This window comes from Talpa occidentalis, unplaced genomic scaffold, assembly GCF_014898055.3.
Source record: "Talpa occidentalis isolate TD23 unplaced genomic scaffold, MPIMG_talOcc4v2.1 talOcc4.5, whole genome shotgun sequence".
Lineage (NCBI taxonomy): Eukaryota > Metazoa > Chordata > Mammalia > Eulipotyphla > Talpidae > Talpa > Talpa occidentalis.
Genome location: NW_023604861.1, coordinates 99,888,761 through 99,906,818, shown reverse-complemented (window position 1 = coordinate 99,906,818; position 18,058 = coordinate 99,888,761). Strand labels below are relative to the sequence as shown.

General features: G+C 44.6%; 1 protein-coding gene across 8 annotated transcripts in view; it reads right to left on the bottom strand.

Annotated features, from left to right (window-relative positions):
• Positions 1-296: 296 nt before the first annotated feature.
• INPP4A (inositol polyphosphate-4-phosphatase type I A) overlaps positions 297-18,058 on the bottom strand; it is a 121,954-nt gene continuing 104,192 nt past the window's right edge. For 3 of the 8 annotated variants that reach the window (XM_037527906.2, XM_037527909.2, XM_037527911.2), the window contains 4 exons: positions 16,399-16,496; positions 13,553-13,665; positions 10,219-10,373; positions 297-482 (listed from right to left, as the gene is read on the bottom strand). In XM_037527906.2, the coding sequence (XP_037383803.1) occupies positions 350-482; positions 10,219-10,373; positions 13,553-13,665; positions 16,399-16,496 (499 nt within the window). In that variant the 3' untranslated portion in view covers positions 297-349. Of the gene's footprint in view, positions 483-1,010; positions 5,706-10,218; positions 10,374-13,552; positions 13,666-16,398; positions 16,497-18,058 lie in introns of those variants that run through there. The other 5 variants (XM_054701888.1, XM_037527904.2, XM_054701887.1 and 2 more) reach the window with 2 other exon arrangements.

The following is an 18,058-nucleotide window of genomic DNA, read 5'->3' as shown; positions in this document are numbered from 1 at the left end:
AATAAGTTAGGTGAGCAGCTGCTCAAGTGGGTATTTAAAAAAGTCTTCTAGCATTTCAGACATATCTAACTTGATTTATATAGGTAACTATCCATGACACTGTGTGGTTAGGCTGAAGGCTACTGAACTGGGCAGTGGTTACTATCCACACTACTGAGTCAAACATCACCTCCTACTGATTCCAACGTGGGAGGTAGGGGACGAGACATGCTCCATAGATTCTTTAGAGAAATATTTTTAAAACACAAAAATAAAAACCAATCCTTCAGGTCTTCTTGGAGAATTCATATATGACACTAGAGGGTACCCACATTTATTACGTAACAGCTAATTAGAGGAAACCGTGTGTTCATGTTTCAACTTTTCCGTAAGTCCCTTCGGGAGGCCTGTAATGCTTGGGGAAAGCCTTCAGCTGCAGGGAATTAAATGCATATTTGCGACTTCCAACATTCTTCATTGTATTTTCTCTTCGACAACCCTCACTGAGGAAAAAACAAGCACAAGAAATGACAGCAGTAAAAAAGGAAAAAAGAAAAGACTTAAACTAAGATGAAATGAACTGGTTATTTTCATAGCATTAAAAAAAAAGGTTGATTAATTTAAATGGGTGTTGGACTCATTTACAACAATACACATGTAAGATGGCAGGTTTTTGAACAGGCAATTAAGAAGCACAGAGATGAACACATGCTGTATGGGACTGCGAGTCTTGCGTTTCCACAAGCAGCACTGTATCTAAGTGGAAGTGAACTTATATTTAAAGTAATGGGTTTGTGTATTTCATGTCTAGTATTTGAGGGTTCTATCAGACCTAGTGGTTCAAAGGTTCTGTTACAGGGGGCCTCCCCAGTGGCGAAGCAGTTGAGCGCTGGGTTGCAAAGCTGCCCGCAGCCTCTGCAGCGCCGGTTCGATCCCCGGCTGCTCCCCGGCCACCAGAGGAGGGTCCCGCATGGCGCGCAGACCTCTCCTGCCGCCCGCTGCTCCCCTCAGCAGTATACTTCGGTCCTTCTGCCTGCTCTGCTCCCCGCTCTGGCTCTGGTGAATTCTCTCGCCCTCCCGCGCTTCTGACTGTGCCCAGTGCTTATATTAATAAATAAAAATAAATCTTTTAAAAAAAAAAAAAGGTTCTGTTACAGGGCAAATTAAATGGAAAAAGAACGAGTGCTACTCTTACCAAAGCCTTTAGAGAATTGCATTTTCTATATTAGCAATAGTCATTAATTATCTCAAATTCAAAATGCTGTTTTCCCTGCAGAATTCAATATGTAGGAAAGCCATCTAGCTGAGAAGGCTGCTCTAACATGCTGTCTCCACCTAGGAGATAGCTGCCTTGGGTGCAAAGCAACTCAGCAGGCCTGTGCAAATGTTGCTTGATAGGCCTGCAAAGCTGCAGGACTGGAACATAGTGAAAGAGTGATTGCCCCACCAAGGTCTCCAGGTGGCAGCCAACCACCTTCTCCAGGTACACTGCCCTCATCATGGTCACCTCTCACAGGAGTGCCAATGAGCCAATGAGAGCGCACAGATGCATTTCCCTAGAGAACCTGCTGCCAGCATCATCCCCTGTGGCATTTGATGGAAGGTTGTCATGGCAACACAGCGGGCAAAGCAAATGCTGAACAGGATGAGCCATCAGGCAGGTCTCACATTCCCAGATGAGAGCATCAAGGGAGTTCTCTGGGAAATGATCTGGCATAGACACAGAATTCACAGGCATTCTAAATATAAATGAGTTCCTATCACATGGTATGACTTTGTATTTTTGTATTCTAAGATCAGCAATTAAACCTAGTTATCAAATTTAGTATAAAATCCCCCTTATGAGATGTAAAATCTGCAGTTACCAAGAAACTATGATTTTAAAAAAAAATATTTCAAATTGTATGAAGACCATTATGTCATGCACTTTAAAAAAATATCAGTGGCAACTGCTCAAGCCTTTAAAAGTGAAAATGACAGTCTCATTAACAATAACATGTAAAACATTTTTGGTAAGACAGTAATGTTATTCAAAAGATAAGCTCACGTAGTTTAAAAAAGTATCCACCTGCTTATTATTAACTGATTTAGAAACTCAAATAGGCTTTCCTGTCACCAGCCTCAAGCCCTCAGCCAGATGTGTTATCTGAGCTGAATGCCTAGGCTGAATGAGTAAGGAACCCCTGAAGCAAATAACGATTATGTTTGACTAACACTCAATAATAAGAGAAAAATATAATTCTATTTAAAGCAGAAGCTATAAGTATCTATACACAGTTAGTCTCATTTAACCTTTGGAAGCTCTTATATTACTGAACTATTTCAGATATGGCTTCTCCATTTATTTAGGAATATACATACTTCTCAAAAACCACCTATCACTACTAAATGCCAAAGTGCTTTGAAGAGCAAATAATAATTTGTGAACTTTGACATTACATTTTATTGACATGTCAAAGAAACTACTGGTTAGCTGGTTGAAAAAATACATGAGATCGGCAAGATTACACTTTCAATTTAATTTTAAAATCCAAATGTATTTACTTTTCCTCAAATGTCTAAATTTGGTTTGAAGTTATACAATCTGACTGTGCTGACACCATTGTGGGTTTGCATGGTCTGAATGTTAAGACAAGGTCTGGCACCTAATTCCTGGGACTAAGGTGTGGCGAGGAGAGGGCATGCTGTGGGAACTGGCATCTGCTGTGGCAGAGGTGAGACTTCGGTCCTAAGTCAGAACACTTGCATCGATCACACTGTCTGCATAATTCTTTGGAGGCAATAACACACACAAATTTATCCAAGACTGTTGGATAGATTTTAGAAATTATTTCAAAGCTACATATAATTATTTTTTATTATATTGGTAAATCATTTTTTCAAGGACATCTATTTTTTAATTGAAACTCAAAATGGCTAATTCCAGGGACACCTCTGGGTTTGCTTTCCTGGGGGATCTTCCATTTTGGAACTTGTCTGGATGCATCAGCGTCCTAGTGATGCTATCTAGAGTTGGCTGCCACTGAAAATGTGCACTAACATTAGGCTCAGAAGCGACCAGAGCACCACTAAATAGCAGTGACTCTCATATCCCCAGCCTCGTTGCATCTGAACCTATTTCACACTAAAGCAAAAAAGATTCTGGACATACAGTTAGTCTGATTTAATAAGTAAAAGGCATTAGTGACAAGGCCTTTTACTCATGAAATCAGCATGAAGGGCAAGCATATTGAGTTTCTTTTCTCAGATATTCTAAAGGAAAACAACAGCCTGGGCTGATTGATCTCATGGTGTCCTTCCTGATGGCTAGTCCCCATGACTTCAGAGTCAGTCTATACTGTCTTTTAACCCAACCCTGAAGAGAAAAGCAAAGAAACTTGTCCTCTTCTATTTCATTTTTCTCTCAACTTGGCACACAGGGGTATAAGGCCTGGCTGGCACCACTGTCAGTCAAGGGGCAGGTTTTGATGTCCATATAGCCCCCTGTGGTTGACTTCTCTAGCTAGCGATGGCCTCCATTTGCTATGCAGTGGGCGCTGGAAGGAGGAGTTGCTGGAGATGAGGGGTACTGTCTGTAGTGAGAAGGGCCTCAAGCCTCTGTGCATGGCCACTGCCCAGCCTCAGCAGGATCCCCTCAAGGGGTAAGTAAGTATCTCCCCCCAGACCCCCACCATCCAGGGCTATCAGGAGTGCTTCACCAGAGCAGGGGCTGGGAAGCTATGGAATAGGAACTGAATGGGCTGTGGATCTGCCTTCCTCCTTTCAAGTAAATTTAAATAAAATGGTCTTAGAGAACTGGTCGTGCACCTCAATTTGAAGCAAGGTAAAAGGTGAATATCCCTTTCAAAGAATCACAGACTAGACAGGACCCTGCCAAGAAACATACTGCTATAACAACACTAGTAATCACTTGGGATTTGGTGAGAGACTCTCTATTGAAGGATGCCAGGAGTTGTGCCAAAGAACAGCCACCTCATTTACTCTAGTAAAGAGAAAGTGACCATACTGCCCTTGTGAGAAGAATGGATTCATCTACAGGTGTGACACCTGTCCTAGGGCCCCTGCAGTGTTCAGGAGATCTAAGAGAGAAGAGTGTTTCAGAGGTTTTAGAATTAAAAGTTTGAATCTGGAATTTGTTGTTCATTTTTAACTTCTTCAACAATTCCCAGAACCTGAACTTGGATCTTATGCCAAACTAGAGATATCCCAGAGTAAATTCTGTTAATGTTGGAGAGAAATTAGAGAGGCCACATTTTCTGGTGAACTAACTTTATGTATATGCATGGATATAAAGTTTCCAGAAAGCATCTCTAAATTTACTCCAGTTTTTATAGATTGTTAAAAAAAAAAAATCACTTTCATAAAATACAGTTTCTGGGAACTAATTGAAAATCAAAACCAGAAGTATAACATTAATTTAAATTGAAAAACAGAGAAGCCACTGACTACTTCATATACAGGGTATGTGGAATTTTCCCCTAGTATATTCTTTTACACTTCAGTATACAATTATATTTCTGCCACATATGAATGTTAAGGTTACAAATCATCCTTTTTATGGATACTGCCATGTTACGAGTGATAATAGCAGAAACCAAAGCAACCGACACCATCTGGTACAACTATCCAAAAGTTAGGCCTTTTAGGAATTTTTTTTTTTTTCGATTTTTTCCATTATTAATCACATTGGATTTGTAAGAGAGAAAGTCTATCTGTGCTTTAATCTGGAATCAAAGATGTAATTTTTAAATGAAAAATTCTATTTTAAGAAAAATCAATGTATATAACTTTAACAGCCTTTTGTTATTATATGTATTAATTCCCAGAATCAGCTTAATGATTTTTAAAGAGTTAAAAGAATAAATGTAAAGTTGCATGCAATATGTTATTTTCATGTGCTTGACTTGGTAATAATGCGCCATTGTATTCACAGCTTTAAATCATCCCAAATTGGAAATAATAAACATAAGCAAGGAAATGTTATGATTCTGCAAACTGTCTGCTACTGTGATATGGGACTACGCTTTGAAATGAAAGCAGAAGGTACAGGTCCTATTAAATCGGTTGATCTAGATAAGCCAGTTAGAAAGCATCTATCCTTTTCATTTCTCTTCAAAAGGAAAGGAAATGGTTAGCCACACATTTAAAGAATAGTATCAAATATACAAATTCTTTTCAGACAGAATTCCTTTCTCTTGGAAACAGGGCACATGAGATATACAGGAAATAAATAGTTTTACATCAGAAGGTAAGAGATTTGGTACAAGTAATTCCAGGCCAGCTAAACAATGCAGTAACAGGCACTGTAAGAACATGTTACAAGCACTGAAAATTCTACAGAATTTAAATAAGCAAGTCCTCTTGGTGAAATAATTTGGCAGGTATTTACAGTTCAGAACAACAAAACGTCAGACTGTAAGGCATGAGATATTTCTTGGCAGACCACGCTTTGACACATTCCTTCTGTCCAGTTAGGTACACGGTGGCTGGACATATTCTGGCACTTTTGTTTTTCTTGTGACTTAATTAATTTTTCATAATATATTCATTTACAACGCAATTTGGTCACCAGGTATGCTATGCTCAGGAAAAGCCACACAATCAGTAAATTGGGGCTTAGAGCTAATAAAGGTATGGAACAGAGGAGGCTGGGGTCTAGTCTTAAGTCTCGGATGGGCACCAGGCCGCTCAAGTTCTTCTGGGTGACTACCTCCCGTGTTCCAATGCTGTGAAAAGGAAAAAGTTTGGGAGAAAGGAAAAGAAAAAAAGGAGAGTAAATAAAGAAAAAAAGACACGTGCAATGGATTTCATCAAAATTATGGAAAAAGGAGAAAAAAAAGGTAAGATTTTTTAAAAATGGAATGAAGCCACAATAGAAAGAAAAGGTGATATGCAGAAAAAGGTTTGAAAGGAATACCAAAACAAAACCAGCACAGTTACAAGAAAAAAAGAAGAGAAAGATAAGTGAAAATAAGGAAAAATACTGTTGTCTACTGAAAACAAACACATGTGTAGGTTGACTAAATGGTTTTCCATGTTCACTCTCTCGGCTGGCCAAGCACAACTCCAAGCTGCCCTGCCATGCTCTCACATGCTGCGAAGACATGGATTTCAGAAAAGCAAGCTGAACATGAAGAACCATTGGGGAATTTGACCTTCTCACAGATGCCTGAGCAGGGGGTAGTACAATTGGTTTTACCAAAGCTGCCTCGATCACCCATTCAAATGACAACCATTTACCTCTAGTATCAACCAAAGACAGAGCCCTCACCAGACTCGCCTTGGCTTTCAGGCTAAGCAGTGGCCAGGCATGAGCTAGTTGTTTATTTCCAACTGTTCAAGTTATTATTCTACAAAGATGATACCCAAGAATGGAATCCAACAGAGCTCATGCTGGAAGTTTGGGGGTGGGGAGATCTTCCCCCTTTTGGTGCTTCAGAAGAAAATACACTGAGGAGAGATTTCAGTTAGAACCACACTACTCTGGAACCACGTCCTCTGTGCATGTCTTCCAAAGTGACAACAGTGACACAGACTTGGAGGCGCCAGGACACAGCAGGTGGCTTGTGGAGATCCACTTGGAGATTGGCAGGCAGGAAGTCCAGGTACCTTCCTTCAGCTCAGTTCTCAATGGTTTTCCCAGAGGAACCCAAAAGTACTTGAACAGTCCTGCTGGGATGTGCTATTCTGATGCTTTGTACTAATGAGCTAGCATATTCCCACCAGGACAGTTTGGTGGGTCACTGTGGCTACTTAATAAAGTCCCAATTTTGTGAATGTTCAGACCCAGGATTGAGAACAGAGGGACACAAGGTGAGCTGGAATTGATTCAGATGGCACGCAACAACCAGGTGTACACATTTCTTCCCAACTCCATACTCCACTGGTGTCACACTGGTAGCTTAAAATGGGTCCTTGTGACAGTATTTATGTGACAGAAATTGGCAAACATAAGGGCTTCTTTTTTTTGTTGTTGTTGTTTTTGAGACAGAGAGAGCTGGTTGTTAGACATTTGCTAGCACAGCCAGCACTAGCCACTGCTCACCCTGGGCCTCCAGGAGAAAGATTTGGCCCCATCCCACCTCTTCCCCAACCCATACTCCCATCTACATGCTCTACTCTTTCATCTGAGAGGATGCAAGCAAGAAAGCAAGGGAACCAAAATGCATTTTCCACTCAAGGCAAAGGCATGTCCAATATTACTGTAGCCTCCTTTGGGCTCTTACTGAGCCACAGGTACTGGCCACCACTGCAGTCAGAAATATTGACTAGTGACCCAGCCACTTCCGACTTGCAGTCTATAAACAAATACATGTCTTCCTCACATGGGATAAAAAGTCAGGTGTGAGAGCGTCACCTTGAAACAAACGCACATGGCAATAGCCTGAGGTGGCTGCGAGGGCAGGAGGCCAAGGCAGCAATGAGAATAGTGCCCCGGCTGGAGCAATGAGGAGTCTGGTGGCTGGCCCAGGCAAAATGTAATCCAGTTTTGTTTTTATTTTTAATAGCCTTCTAAATGATTATTAAGGTAATACATGTTCACTGCATAGGGTTATTTTAATTAAGAAAAATATAACTTAGAAACTTGAAATACTCCCATAAGTAGAGATGGGCAGGGGTTGTAGAGAGACAGGGAGGCTGAGGGAACAGTGTCTGTTCCCATGGGAGGAAGGTCCTTCTCTATTCAGGGTCTGGAGCCTACCCCTAAGGTAGGAAAACAACAGCAACTTTACAGACTCAAAAGTGCTCAGAATAGAGACAAGGACAACAGCACCAGAGGGTGTGTGAGTAGGCATTTGCAATACTGTGGGTGGAAGTGTGACTGATGTGGGAGCAATTTGTTAATTAGTATTAAAAAGCCTCACAAAGGTATATACTTTTTAATCTAAAGAATCAGTGGGGCAAATGTGGAAAGCAGAATACATAAAGATAGTCACTGCACACTTGTTTAAAATGCTAAAACATGTATACAATCAGTGACAGCAAATTGGATAAATTAAGGTCTACTAAAAATGATAAGGTTTATATTTACTAACCTGAAAAAATGCTTACAAGAAACTTAAATGTGTGGGGGGCGGGAAGGCTAAAGCAGAAGGCAGACTAGCACATACAAATGGATTTGTGCATGTGTGCATGTTTGTGTTGATTATTATTCAGGCTTGGTTAACCAGTGCATGGATTAACCATGCACACGTCCATATGTATACAGGTATGTGTCTTTCAAAGACACATTTCTATCTGTGAAAGAGTATGCATTAATATCTTCACTTGATTTTAGCCAAAAGGCCGAGAAGCGATTGCATTAATATCTTAACACTGCACTGTTAATAGTAGGAACACCAAGGATTTTTAGTGGGGTGTATGTTTATATGTGTGTGCACATGCTTATCTGCATTTTCTTACTTTCCTACAAGAAATATTAATTATGTGATATAGATCATACAAAGGGCCTTGTGTGTTATAAACCATAATAGTTATCCTTGCATGTATAGGTGCTGTGTATACAACCCCACTATGGGCTAGGGGTCCACAGAGAGGGATTACTGAGAGTTGGCAGTTCAAAAAGTTCACATGCCCACTTAGAGATAAGCTGATGTTCCCAAAAGGAAGGCCAAGGAGACCAGAAGTACAGCTTTTGCCCAAAAGAGCAGTTTGCAGTGCCAGGCTCCAGTCTCCAGGGGACATCAGCCAGTTCTGAGGTTCTGCCTGGTCTCCCCACAGTCTAAATTTGGGGATAGACTGTGTGTCTATAAGGAGTCACGTTCTCCCTGGTCTCTGGATTTCTGTGCTCAGATGCCATCAGAATAAATACTTTTCATTGAATTGGTTCAAGTGGCTGAGAATGGATAGAGGCATGCCTATCATTGCATGCCTCTGGTCACCAAACAGAGCTGAATCTAACATTTGCTCTGAAAACCATGGGGATCCCTTCCCCATCTTCTTGTTTCTTCTTGGTGAAGGTCTGCATCTCACAGAGCAGCCCCTCCTCCCAACTCACAGTTAACAGAGCACAGATGTCCTTGCAAGCCTAGGCTCTGCCACCCATGGCACCAGCAACACTGAGCCTGAAGGGCACCAAGACTCCAGGAACACATGCCCTCAGTCAAGGGTGCCCTGGGGCACAGGTCTCTGAGTCTCCATTGCATCCCTGAGGCTTAGGGCCTACACGCCTACCAAAAATGCATAAATAGGAGGCCCTGAGGTAACAAAGAGGTTTAGATGAACTTGCAAAGACAAAACAGGGACAAAACAATTCCATTTTTACACAACATTGTTATCAAGAGGCAGGAGCTCAGGCATCGCTTTTGTACGTTTTTGTATGAGAAGGTCAAATGGTAGAAACATACAGAAAGGATAAGAGAATTGAACGATTTAAAGTATCTGGTGAGAGGACAAATGATACAGAACATTCAGTAGAAGTGACTGTTGGAAACGAGACTTTAACAGCATTGGTGACTACATTGAAGGAGACGGGAAAACCAGGTTTCTTATCCTTTCTTTTGGTATGTGAGGTAAGGTGCTCCCCAGCAGTGCTTGAAACAAGGCATCGCTCAACAGGAGACAGAGTTTTAGTCCAGGGTTTCATTCTGCAAACACGCCTGCTGCCTCAGAATCAGAACATCATTAGGGTGAGGTGGCCATGGCACATGGACAGGTGGGCGGGGCTGGCTGCTGCCCTTACCGAGAACACTCACTGGACACTTTGCTCAGAAAAGCAAACTGTGTCGACTGCTAGAGAAGAAGCAGAGCAAACCGATGCAACCTGCAGATACTTTTCTTCACTTAAGTTTGAAAAGAAATCTAAATATGATGTAAGTAGCAGATGCCTGCTGAAAAAGCACTGGCCTAGAGTCACACCCATGGCAAGGTGGGTGGATGAGGGAAGGCCACGTGCTATGTGACTTCACATGGCTGCATCCAAGTTCCCATGTAATTTTCTGACACCTAAGTCCACTACTGAGTCTGCCCGTTTTCAGTGCAGTCCTGCTCAGAGACTGCTAGCACTTTCTCCCCCTTGACTTAAAAGTGAACTGGACTCACTTTGAGAGTGCCAATAGTTTGACTTTGCAGACATGAATAAATTTTCCAAAGTCAAACTAGAACGTGACAGCTGCAGTCAAGGGCACCTGTGCCTCAGGGGGTGGGGAGAGGGCCAGGGAAGGCAGCAGCAGGACCGGCTCATCTGCAGTTTACATGGAGCCCAGGGAGGTGGGGAGGGCGGCGGGCAGTGGGACTTACCTGCGCATGCACTCCAGGGCCTGGGTGAACACCTGCGGGGCCATGCCATGCTCGTGCTGCAGGATCAGGCACTGCTCCAGCGTCACAGACATGGCTGTGCGGTCCTTGGCGCTCTTGCAGCTGGTGAACCGAACCCCATTAAGCCGGCGGCAGATCTGCCAACAGGAAAACAGGCTGTTCTTAGATGGGAGACCTGCAGAATGGGGACACCCTTCACAAGAACAGAGGCTCAGGATGGCCTGGCAAAGGCATGTGGCAAGAGGGTTCCCAGGCCTGGCCATTCCCTCTGCTTCTGCCCTCCAACCCATATCTCATCAGAACTGGTAATGGAAACCAAGTCACTTAAAAATATGAGCTTCCTTGTGCTGCCTGTAGGACTGCCTCTTATCCTTGGTCACCCTTTATGTACCTTCTTGCACAGGACACACCCCAGACCAGGCTCCCTTCCTCTCTGAAGCACTGTTTGCTGACCTTACCAGCTGCCCTTTTCTAAAATATGCCAGGCCATCTTTTCATGTTCAGTCAGCCTTCTGATGCTGACTTCTCAGGAGAAGAGGACCATAAAGACCAACTCAGGGAGAGCAGAGCAGCTCAAAGGATGTCCAGCCCTGGTCAGGCCTTTCTGGAAAGCACAGCACAGACTCAGGGTCTTTTCTCTCCCACATTTGCACATATTGGAACAAAAGACCCACCTCCCTTTAGCGACCTCCTGACACCAGGCTCCCCTTGCCATCCTCGACCTTATCTGGGGTCGGGCACAGGATTAGGCACCAATGCCTCTTCCCCTCACAAGAGGGACTCACAAGGGGTTGGGGAAAAGGGGAGACTCTCAACTGGTAAAAGCCCACCTCAGACCAAAGGGCATATGGGGGCATTTCCTCTACACCACTAGGTATAATCCTAAGTACACAGCCCCCACATCCAGGGGGCAAAAGTTTTATGTGTGTGAGTTTGTGGCAACCTCATTTGGCAGCACAACCAGTTCTGGGTTGATGTAAAACTATTGATAGTTTTTATCCAGTTTCGTATACATATTCACATTTCATAAAAGCAATATTAATGGGTCTGGTTCCACAGTACTGCCCCAAAGATGTTAAATCATATGTGTGTACCATGCTACAAAGGGGTGATATGTACCAAATGTCACCTTTCTAAAATCTGGAAAGCCATGAATTCCAAGATATCTAGACACAGGGCTTCAGAGAAGGGCCTATGGGCCTGTACCAGACACTGCACCATGAGAACAGCACTGGGATTTAGTGAAAAATCTAAATGATCGTGGGCTCCAGAAAAATACCAGCATCACTGCAGACTGTCCCAAAGACAGCACTGGACCTGCTTCTCAGGCCAGCAAAGCCAGGGGCATGTGGCCACCACCAGAATGGCAGCAGGTAGGGAGCATGATGCAGTCCTAAGCATGACAGAAATGGCCCAGACAAGTTCAGCCAGCACTACGAGGAAAAAACACAGTCTTTTGAGAACAGACAAGACAATTTCTTCAAAAGAGAAAAAAAAAAAAAAAAAAGACCCTACATAGTCCCTAGCCTAAGAGTGATTTAATCCAAATTTGTAAAACTGTTAACTAAGTGACTATGTAAGCAGACTCACTAGGCTGGAGAGTTCATGACCAAACATGTGGCAAAAGCTACAAAATTTACATGCCTGGATGGGGCACCTACAGGTAAGCTGAGCTTACAGAAGGAAGGCCAGGTAGGTCAGAGGTGCAGGTTGGCCCAAAAGGGCAGTTTACAGTGTTGGGCTCTAGTCTTCACAGGGCATCAGCCAGCTCTGGGGCTCTTAATGGTCCCCCACCATGAAATGAGGTGGTGGACTTGACTAATATTTCAACTATTTAGTCAGGGATTATATACCAAAATGAAAGTAAGACTCAGAAAAGGAGCTTTGGTCAAATTGGGGATGGGAGGGCTAGGCACCTGAGTGGCTTGGCACTGCCATTTCCACATCCATCTATTTCCCAGGGGATCCCCAGATGGATAATATGAGAATTGACATATCCAAGGTTTCTCAGACCTTTCCACCTCTGAAGCTATGCTTCTATCCCCTGGGGCCTCTGTTGGGAACAAAATATACAGGGCTGGAGAGACTGCTTTTTTGATCTGGTTACAGGGTATGGCTGATCATTTCTATAGCTGACGGTTTTCTTTTTATCACAGAGAGAGAGAAAAGCAGATCCCCAATTCCTAAATAAGATATGCACAGGTCTCTGCAGCCACTCTTGTCTGGAAAGCCTTCTGCATGTTTATTCTAAGGAGAATAAATTGGTGAGTGCCTTTCCTTGCCACTGTGGAGGGATCTGGCCATTGTCATCCTCAGTCTCGGTGTCACATGGGAAAGGCTAGCACTTTATTTAAAATCTTGCAAAGGTACCAGTCAGCCAAGGAGTGTTTATATTCCTCTCAAAAAATATACTAAAAGAAGGTAGGTGAACCTCTACCTGCAGAGCATATGGGCCTGAAGGGCCCAGCTACAGAGCCCCCCAGCAGTCATGAACACCTTATTTTCTGGGTTTGACCTGCAATGGCAGATGAGACCCGGAAGCAGAATACTTAAAAAAAAAAAAAAATGAGATCTGTGAGCCCTACTAAGCTTCTGGTCACTTGTGCCTCAAAAAGTATTGTTAAAAATAAAATATTTAAGGACAGCCTGGCCCAGAAAGGGTGGCAGTGCAGTGTGACTACTTCCCATGGCCCCAAGACAGAGCGCATGTCCACTCACCCCCTCCATTCAGGTCAGGCAGGGATACTGGATGCTTTAAGGCCCATCTGCACTATGTGTGTGCATCTCATAGCCCCAGTGCTGCCATGGAGATGAATTAAACTCACCCCCTTTGTAGGAGTGAGTGAATGACTAGCTAGGAAAGTGCTCTGATACAGAGGTTCAGAGTAAATTTATGAGAAAATACTTGATATATAAATAAAGCACTTAGGAAAATGAGGCAATCCAAACTATAGTGCATGATAAATATTGTTGAAAGACGATGTAAAGCATGCCATAATTTCTCTTTAATCTATTATAAGATGTAGCAGGAGTGAGTTTAGCTGGTATCGATTGGGCAGGCTGCTGAAGACAACACCCGTCATCAGTCTGGCTATTAAATGCCCCAGGGGTTAGGCTCTGTATCAAGCTTATCAGAATTCAGGCAGCTCTCAAGTAACAAACTCATAGCAGCTTCCAGAGTTTAAAACATTCAGTGATTGTTTTTCTGTGTCCATATGGAGGGATTTGCTTTCTCTCTCCTGGCTGACTTTGATTTGCTATTATTATTGGTAAACAGGCACAACAAGAATGTTCTTTTCCCCACTATAACCAGTACCTCAGCAGCCTGCCAGAGAATATCCACATTCTTATTCTTCCTGGCATGTACGTTCTGACCCAGAAATCGCAGCAGTTCAGGCAGACATGTCTGGCTTCGAGAGCGAGGTAGACCTGGAAGAGAGGAGTCGTCTGTGGAGCAGCACCAAGAACTCGGCACCAAGGCAGGGAGACAGCAAAACGACAAGAGCTGGGAGGTCAAGTGTGATCTAAACAAGAGTGGATGTGTATGGAACTTGGACCTGGCAACCAGTATGGTGAGCACTTAATTCCCTCCACAGCCATTTCAGATCCACCAGCAAATGGCAATCACTTCAATTCCTTTCAGCTCCTTCAAGCAGCTGGAGTATGGACACTGAATCACCAAGGAGGGAAGGAAACAGAAATGGAAAGAAGGCTCCTGTCTATGTGGAGTTCAGTCTGTGTTGACATTGTGGGAGCCCAGATGAGGTGAGCTTGAGATGGGTCAGGAAAATTCAGCCTCCTGGAAAAGATAACACCATCTTAAACCCAAGATCAGCTGTAGCCTCTCCCTGGTCTTTGCCATCATTTTTAGTGAATACCTGCCCACTGATGAATGAAGCATTAAGGGGCATTCACAGGTGGGCTGCATCTTAGCCTAACAGACTACTGATTCCTGTTGTGGCCACAGCTCTCCTAGCTTCATGGGCCATGGCTGCAGCTACTGGCTCCACCCTGGAGCCCACAACTTTTTACTTTTACTCCGGTAGGTCTGCCCCCTTAACTCTCATCACCAGGCTACTGCATCAAGACCATTACTCCACCCCATCCTGTGCTCACCTCACTCAGTTGAGCTTTCATAGGGAGACTAAGGTCATCTGGCCTGCACTCCCTCTATGTCCTCCTCCCATACCAGCATTCCTCATGTCCTTTCTTCTTTGCTGGCATCTCTTGCACCTGGACCCTCCAGGACCCTGATCTGTAGTCCTGACAACATCCTGCTGCATTTTGCAGCCCGTTTTCTACCTCTTTCCTTCAGGCCTTTAACCACTCATATCTATCCCAGTGCTTCAGGTAATTTCCAACCTTCTCACAGACCTATCCCTTGACCATTGCCAATCTCTGAGACAGAGTGGATGTTTCAAAGGCAGCACCATTTCACCTCCTAGTCACCCTTACTGCATCCCTCACACATTGAGATTAGCCTCTTAGAAACCAAGAGGAATCTTCATCCACACCCAGCCCTGGCTTCCAGGAAACACTGCTGCCCTGCTTCTGCTTCCCCAACTATACTCTCTGGCCCTTTTTCCCCAACCATCCTCCACATGTAGCCTTCTAGAGTTCTGTCCTCAGCCTCTCCTTGCCTTGCACAGTGACCTCAGTCATGAAAGGGCTCCATGCTACTTTGCAGCTGACCACAGTGGCCTCACTCTGTGGCTCCACAGCTGCACTTCTCATGGACCATTTCCTCACATCACAGATGCAGTGAGGGTTGTGGTGTACTCTTCATCCTCCCAGCCCTTCCTCTGCTGTCAATGTGGGCCACAGTACCACTACTGTCAGCTTAAGAACTCCTCATCTGGAGTGAGTCTTTTCTACCAGGAATATCTCTGGCTCCCCAGCATCAGTTGCAAGTGGCCCTGAGAGCTGATTCTCACTTCAAATCCTCTTTATGCCTCTCGCCTTCTCTTCAGTTACTGACACCAGCAGGTCAAAGTGGAGGACAAAGCAATCTTATGGGGGTTTTCAAAGTCACTGCTTCAGTCCACCAATGACTCACACCCAGCCTCCAATCCAATAAAGCTCACTCCTCTTGATTCTACACCAGTCCTTGAAAACAGCTCTTTTACTAAATTAACATCAGCTACTCCATCTGGTCCCAAAGGCTCTCTGCAAGTCTCTCCTCACAAGCTGTCTTAGTGCATGGGCTTAGAATTGAGCCAACCCTTTTCCTCATCTGCACAACAAGGGCTAACACATACCCTGCAGCACTGTTATTTGGACTCAGTGGTGATTTGTGTGTATAACACAGCACAGCCTGGGGAATATCAATGACCAGTTTCCTTCTTTGGGAACCTGGGAACCCCAAAGAGAGAGTGCTAGTGTGATGCAGAGCAGGACGTTTCCTCCTCCACTGTGTGCGCCACTACTGGCTGGAGCAGGGTCAGCAGAGAGGCATAACTTTAACCAGTCTTCCTGCCCAGGCAGGGTCTTCACATCACTTATCTTACCAGGTGCTCTGGTGTTTATACATGGCAGGTGCTCAGTAAACACGTACCAGCCTGAACTCAGGAGAGAATTCTCCATGTAAGATAGTATGGTAACTTTCTCCATTCCTGCCTAAGTTCTGTGCCAGTAGCACCTCATGGGGTGGCACAGAAAGGACTGTGCCTGTCCGCAGAGGGACTGCTGTCATCTTTCCACCACCTCCAGGGGTGCCCAGACAGGGACTCTCTGCCTCACATCTTACTCTCCACATGCCGTGGATAAAGGTACATGAAGCGCTCACATCAGTGGGGAGAGTAGGGAGCAAGCTGATCACTGGCCAAGTTGGGGGTTAAGGAGTGGTGCTGCCTCTGTGATCCTGTCCCATCAGCAGGAGCACGCCACTGGATGGATCCACATCACTCAAGTGAGAAGAGAACTGACCAGGAGAGAGATGAGTGAGGGCGCAGCCTGGGGGAAGCTTCTCCCAGTGGGGATTCAGGGCAGGTAGGGTCTCAGCAGATGAGTAGGCTGCTGTGGGGCTGGGGAGCAAGGAAGGAAGAGCACGCTGTCGGAGGCAGCATCCAGCAGGTGGTTAAGCACACAGACCAAGTGGCACGAGGGCTTTCAACACTCAAAGTGACAGCAGGTGAAACTCACCACGAGTGAAGAAATACTTACAATCCTCAGGCAAAACTTCCTTAAACTGCTCAAAGTAGGAATTTAACCGCACCAAACTCTCCACATTGATAACTTCTTGTAATGATGTGTCACCAAACCTGCAGTGGTTATAAGGAGACACCACTAGTTGGCTGATGTGCCACCTCCCAGCATGCACAGGGCTACGCTGAAATCAACAGTGCTGTTTCTTGCAGATGTATACTGTGCACATCAAAATTCTTTCTTTCCCCCATTTTTGGTTATGGTAAAGTATATTTCTTGTTTGGGTTTTTATTTTTCTTTATTTAAAAAAAATTAATGTAGGGTCTCCCTGGTGGCACAAGGGGTTAAGATACTACCTATGAAGCTGTCCTCAGCCATTGAAGCACGAGTTCCATCCCTGGCCGGCCAGGGAGCAACCCACATGGCGCAGCAGACCTCTCTTGACACGCCTGCTGCTCCCCCTCATCAGTATATTTTGTCAGTCTGCCTGTTCTGTTCCCCACTCTGTCTCTGGTGAATCCTCTCACCCCCTATACCTCTGGCCTTTACCTCAGTTCTTGTATGCATAAATAAATAAATCTTTTGAAAAATAAATAAATTTATTAATGTACTTTTTTCTCATATCACTGTTAATTTTTGAACAACACAGGATTTCTCCCCTCACTTGTGGTCGCCATAGTTCTCCCGCCACCAAAGCTCCCACAGTCCATCACCAAATACCCTGTGCTCTACCCTGTCCCTGTTTCCATCCCCCCTCACCTCGTGCACCTCCCCTCCTGGGTGCCTCACGTCTATGGTCAGCTTCCAAGGTTTGTCTTTGACCTTTTGTTTGGTTTTTCTCTATTCCACATATAAGTGAAACCATGAGATATTTATCTTTTTATTTCTGACTTACTTCACTGTACATGAACCATATCAAAATTCTAAGCTACATTCCTCTTCCTAAGCTTAAGGTCATCTCTAGTGGGTTGGTGACCAGTTTAAATGTAGTTCTTTAGCAGCCACCATGCACAATCTGTTACGTGCCTAAGTGATGATCAGAAGGCCATCTGTCCCGCATGCTCACACAGCATGGGATCCTGCTCCTCTCACAGAAGCCTGCCTCAGGTCCCATGTCCTCCAACCCTGGGGGTGTTTAAGTGAGGGGTAGTCAGTAGGGTCATGGCTGAGGAGTGGGAACACAGTCCCTACTAGCGTCTGTAGTCATTGTCTACTGACTGACTACACAGACTAGCTGTTCCTGTTGGACTGAGCATAGGCACTGGCTCTCTTGTAGCCCTCAGCACACCTCTAGGGCAGCCAGGATGTGCTTGATGAGTAAGGGAAGAGATAGGGTAATGAGACCCATGAGGAGGGTAGAAGGTGGTCATTAAAAAGTATTGGCTCTGGGGCCTCCCCGGTGGCACAGCGATTGAGCACTGGGTTGCGAAGCTGCCCGCAGCCTCTGCAGCGCTGGTTCAATCCCCGGCCACCAGGCGAGGGTCCCACATGGTGCGCAGGCCTCTCCTGGCGCCCGCTGCTCCCCTCAGCAATGCATTTCGTCACTCTGCCTGTTCTGCTCTCTGCTCTGGCTCTGGTGAATTCTCTTCACCCTCCCGCACTTCTGACTGTACCCAGTGCTTGTATAAATAAATAAATAAATCTTAAAAAAAAAAAGTATTGGCTCTGAAGTCCAAGG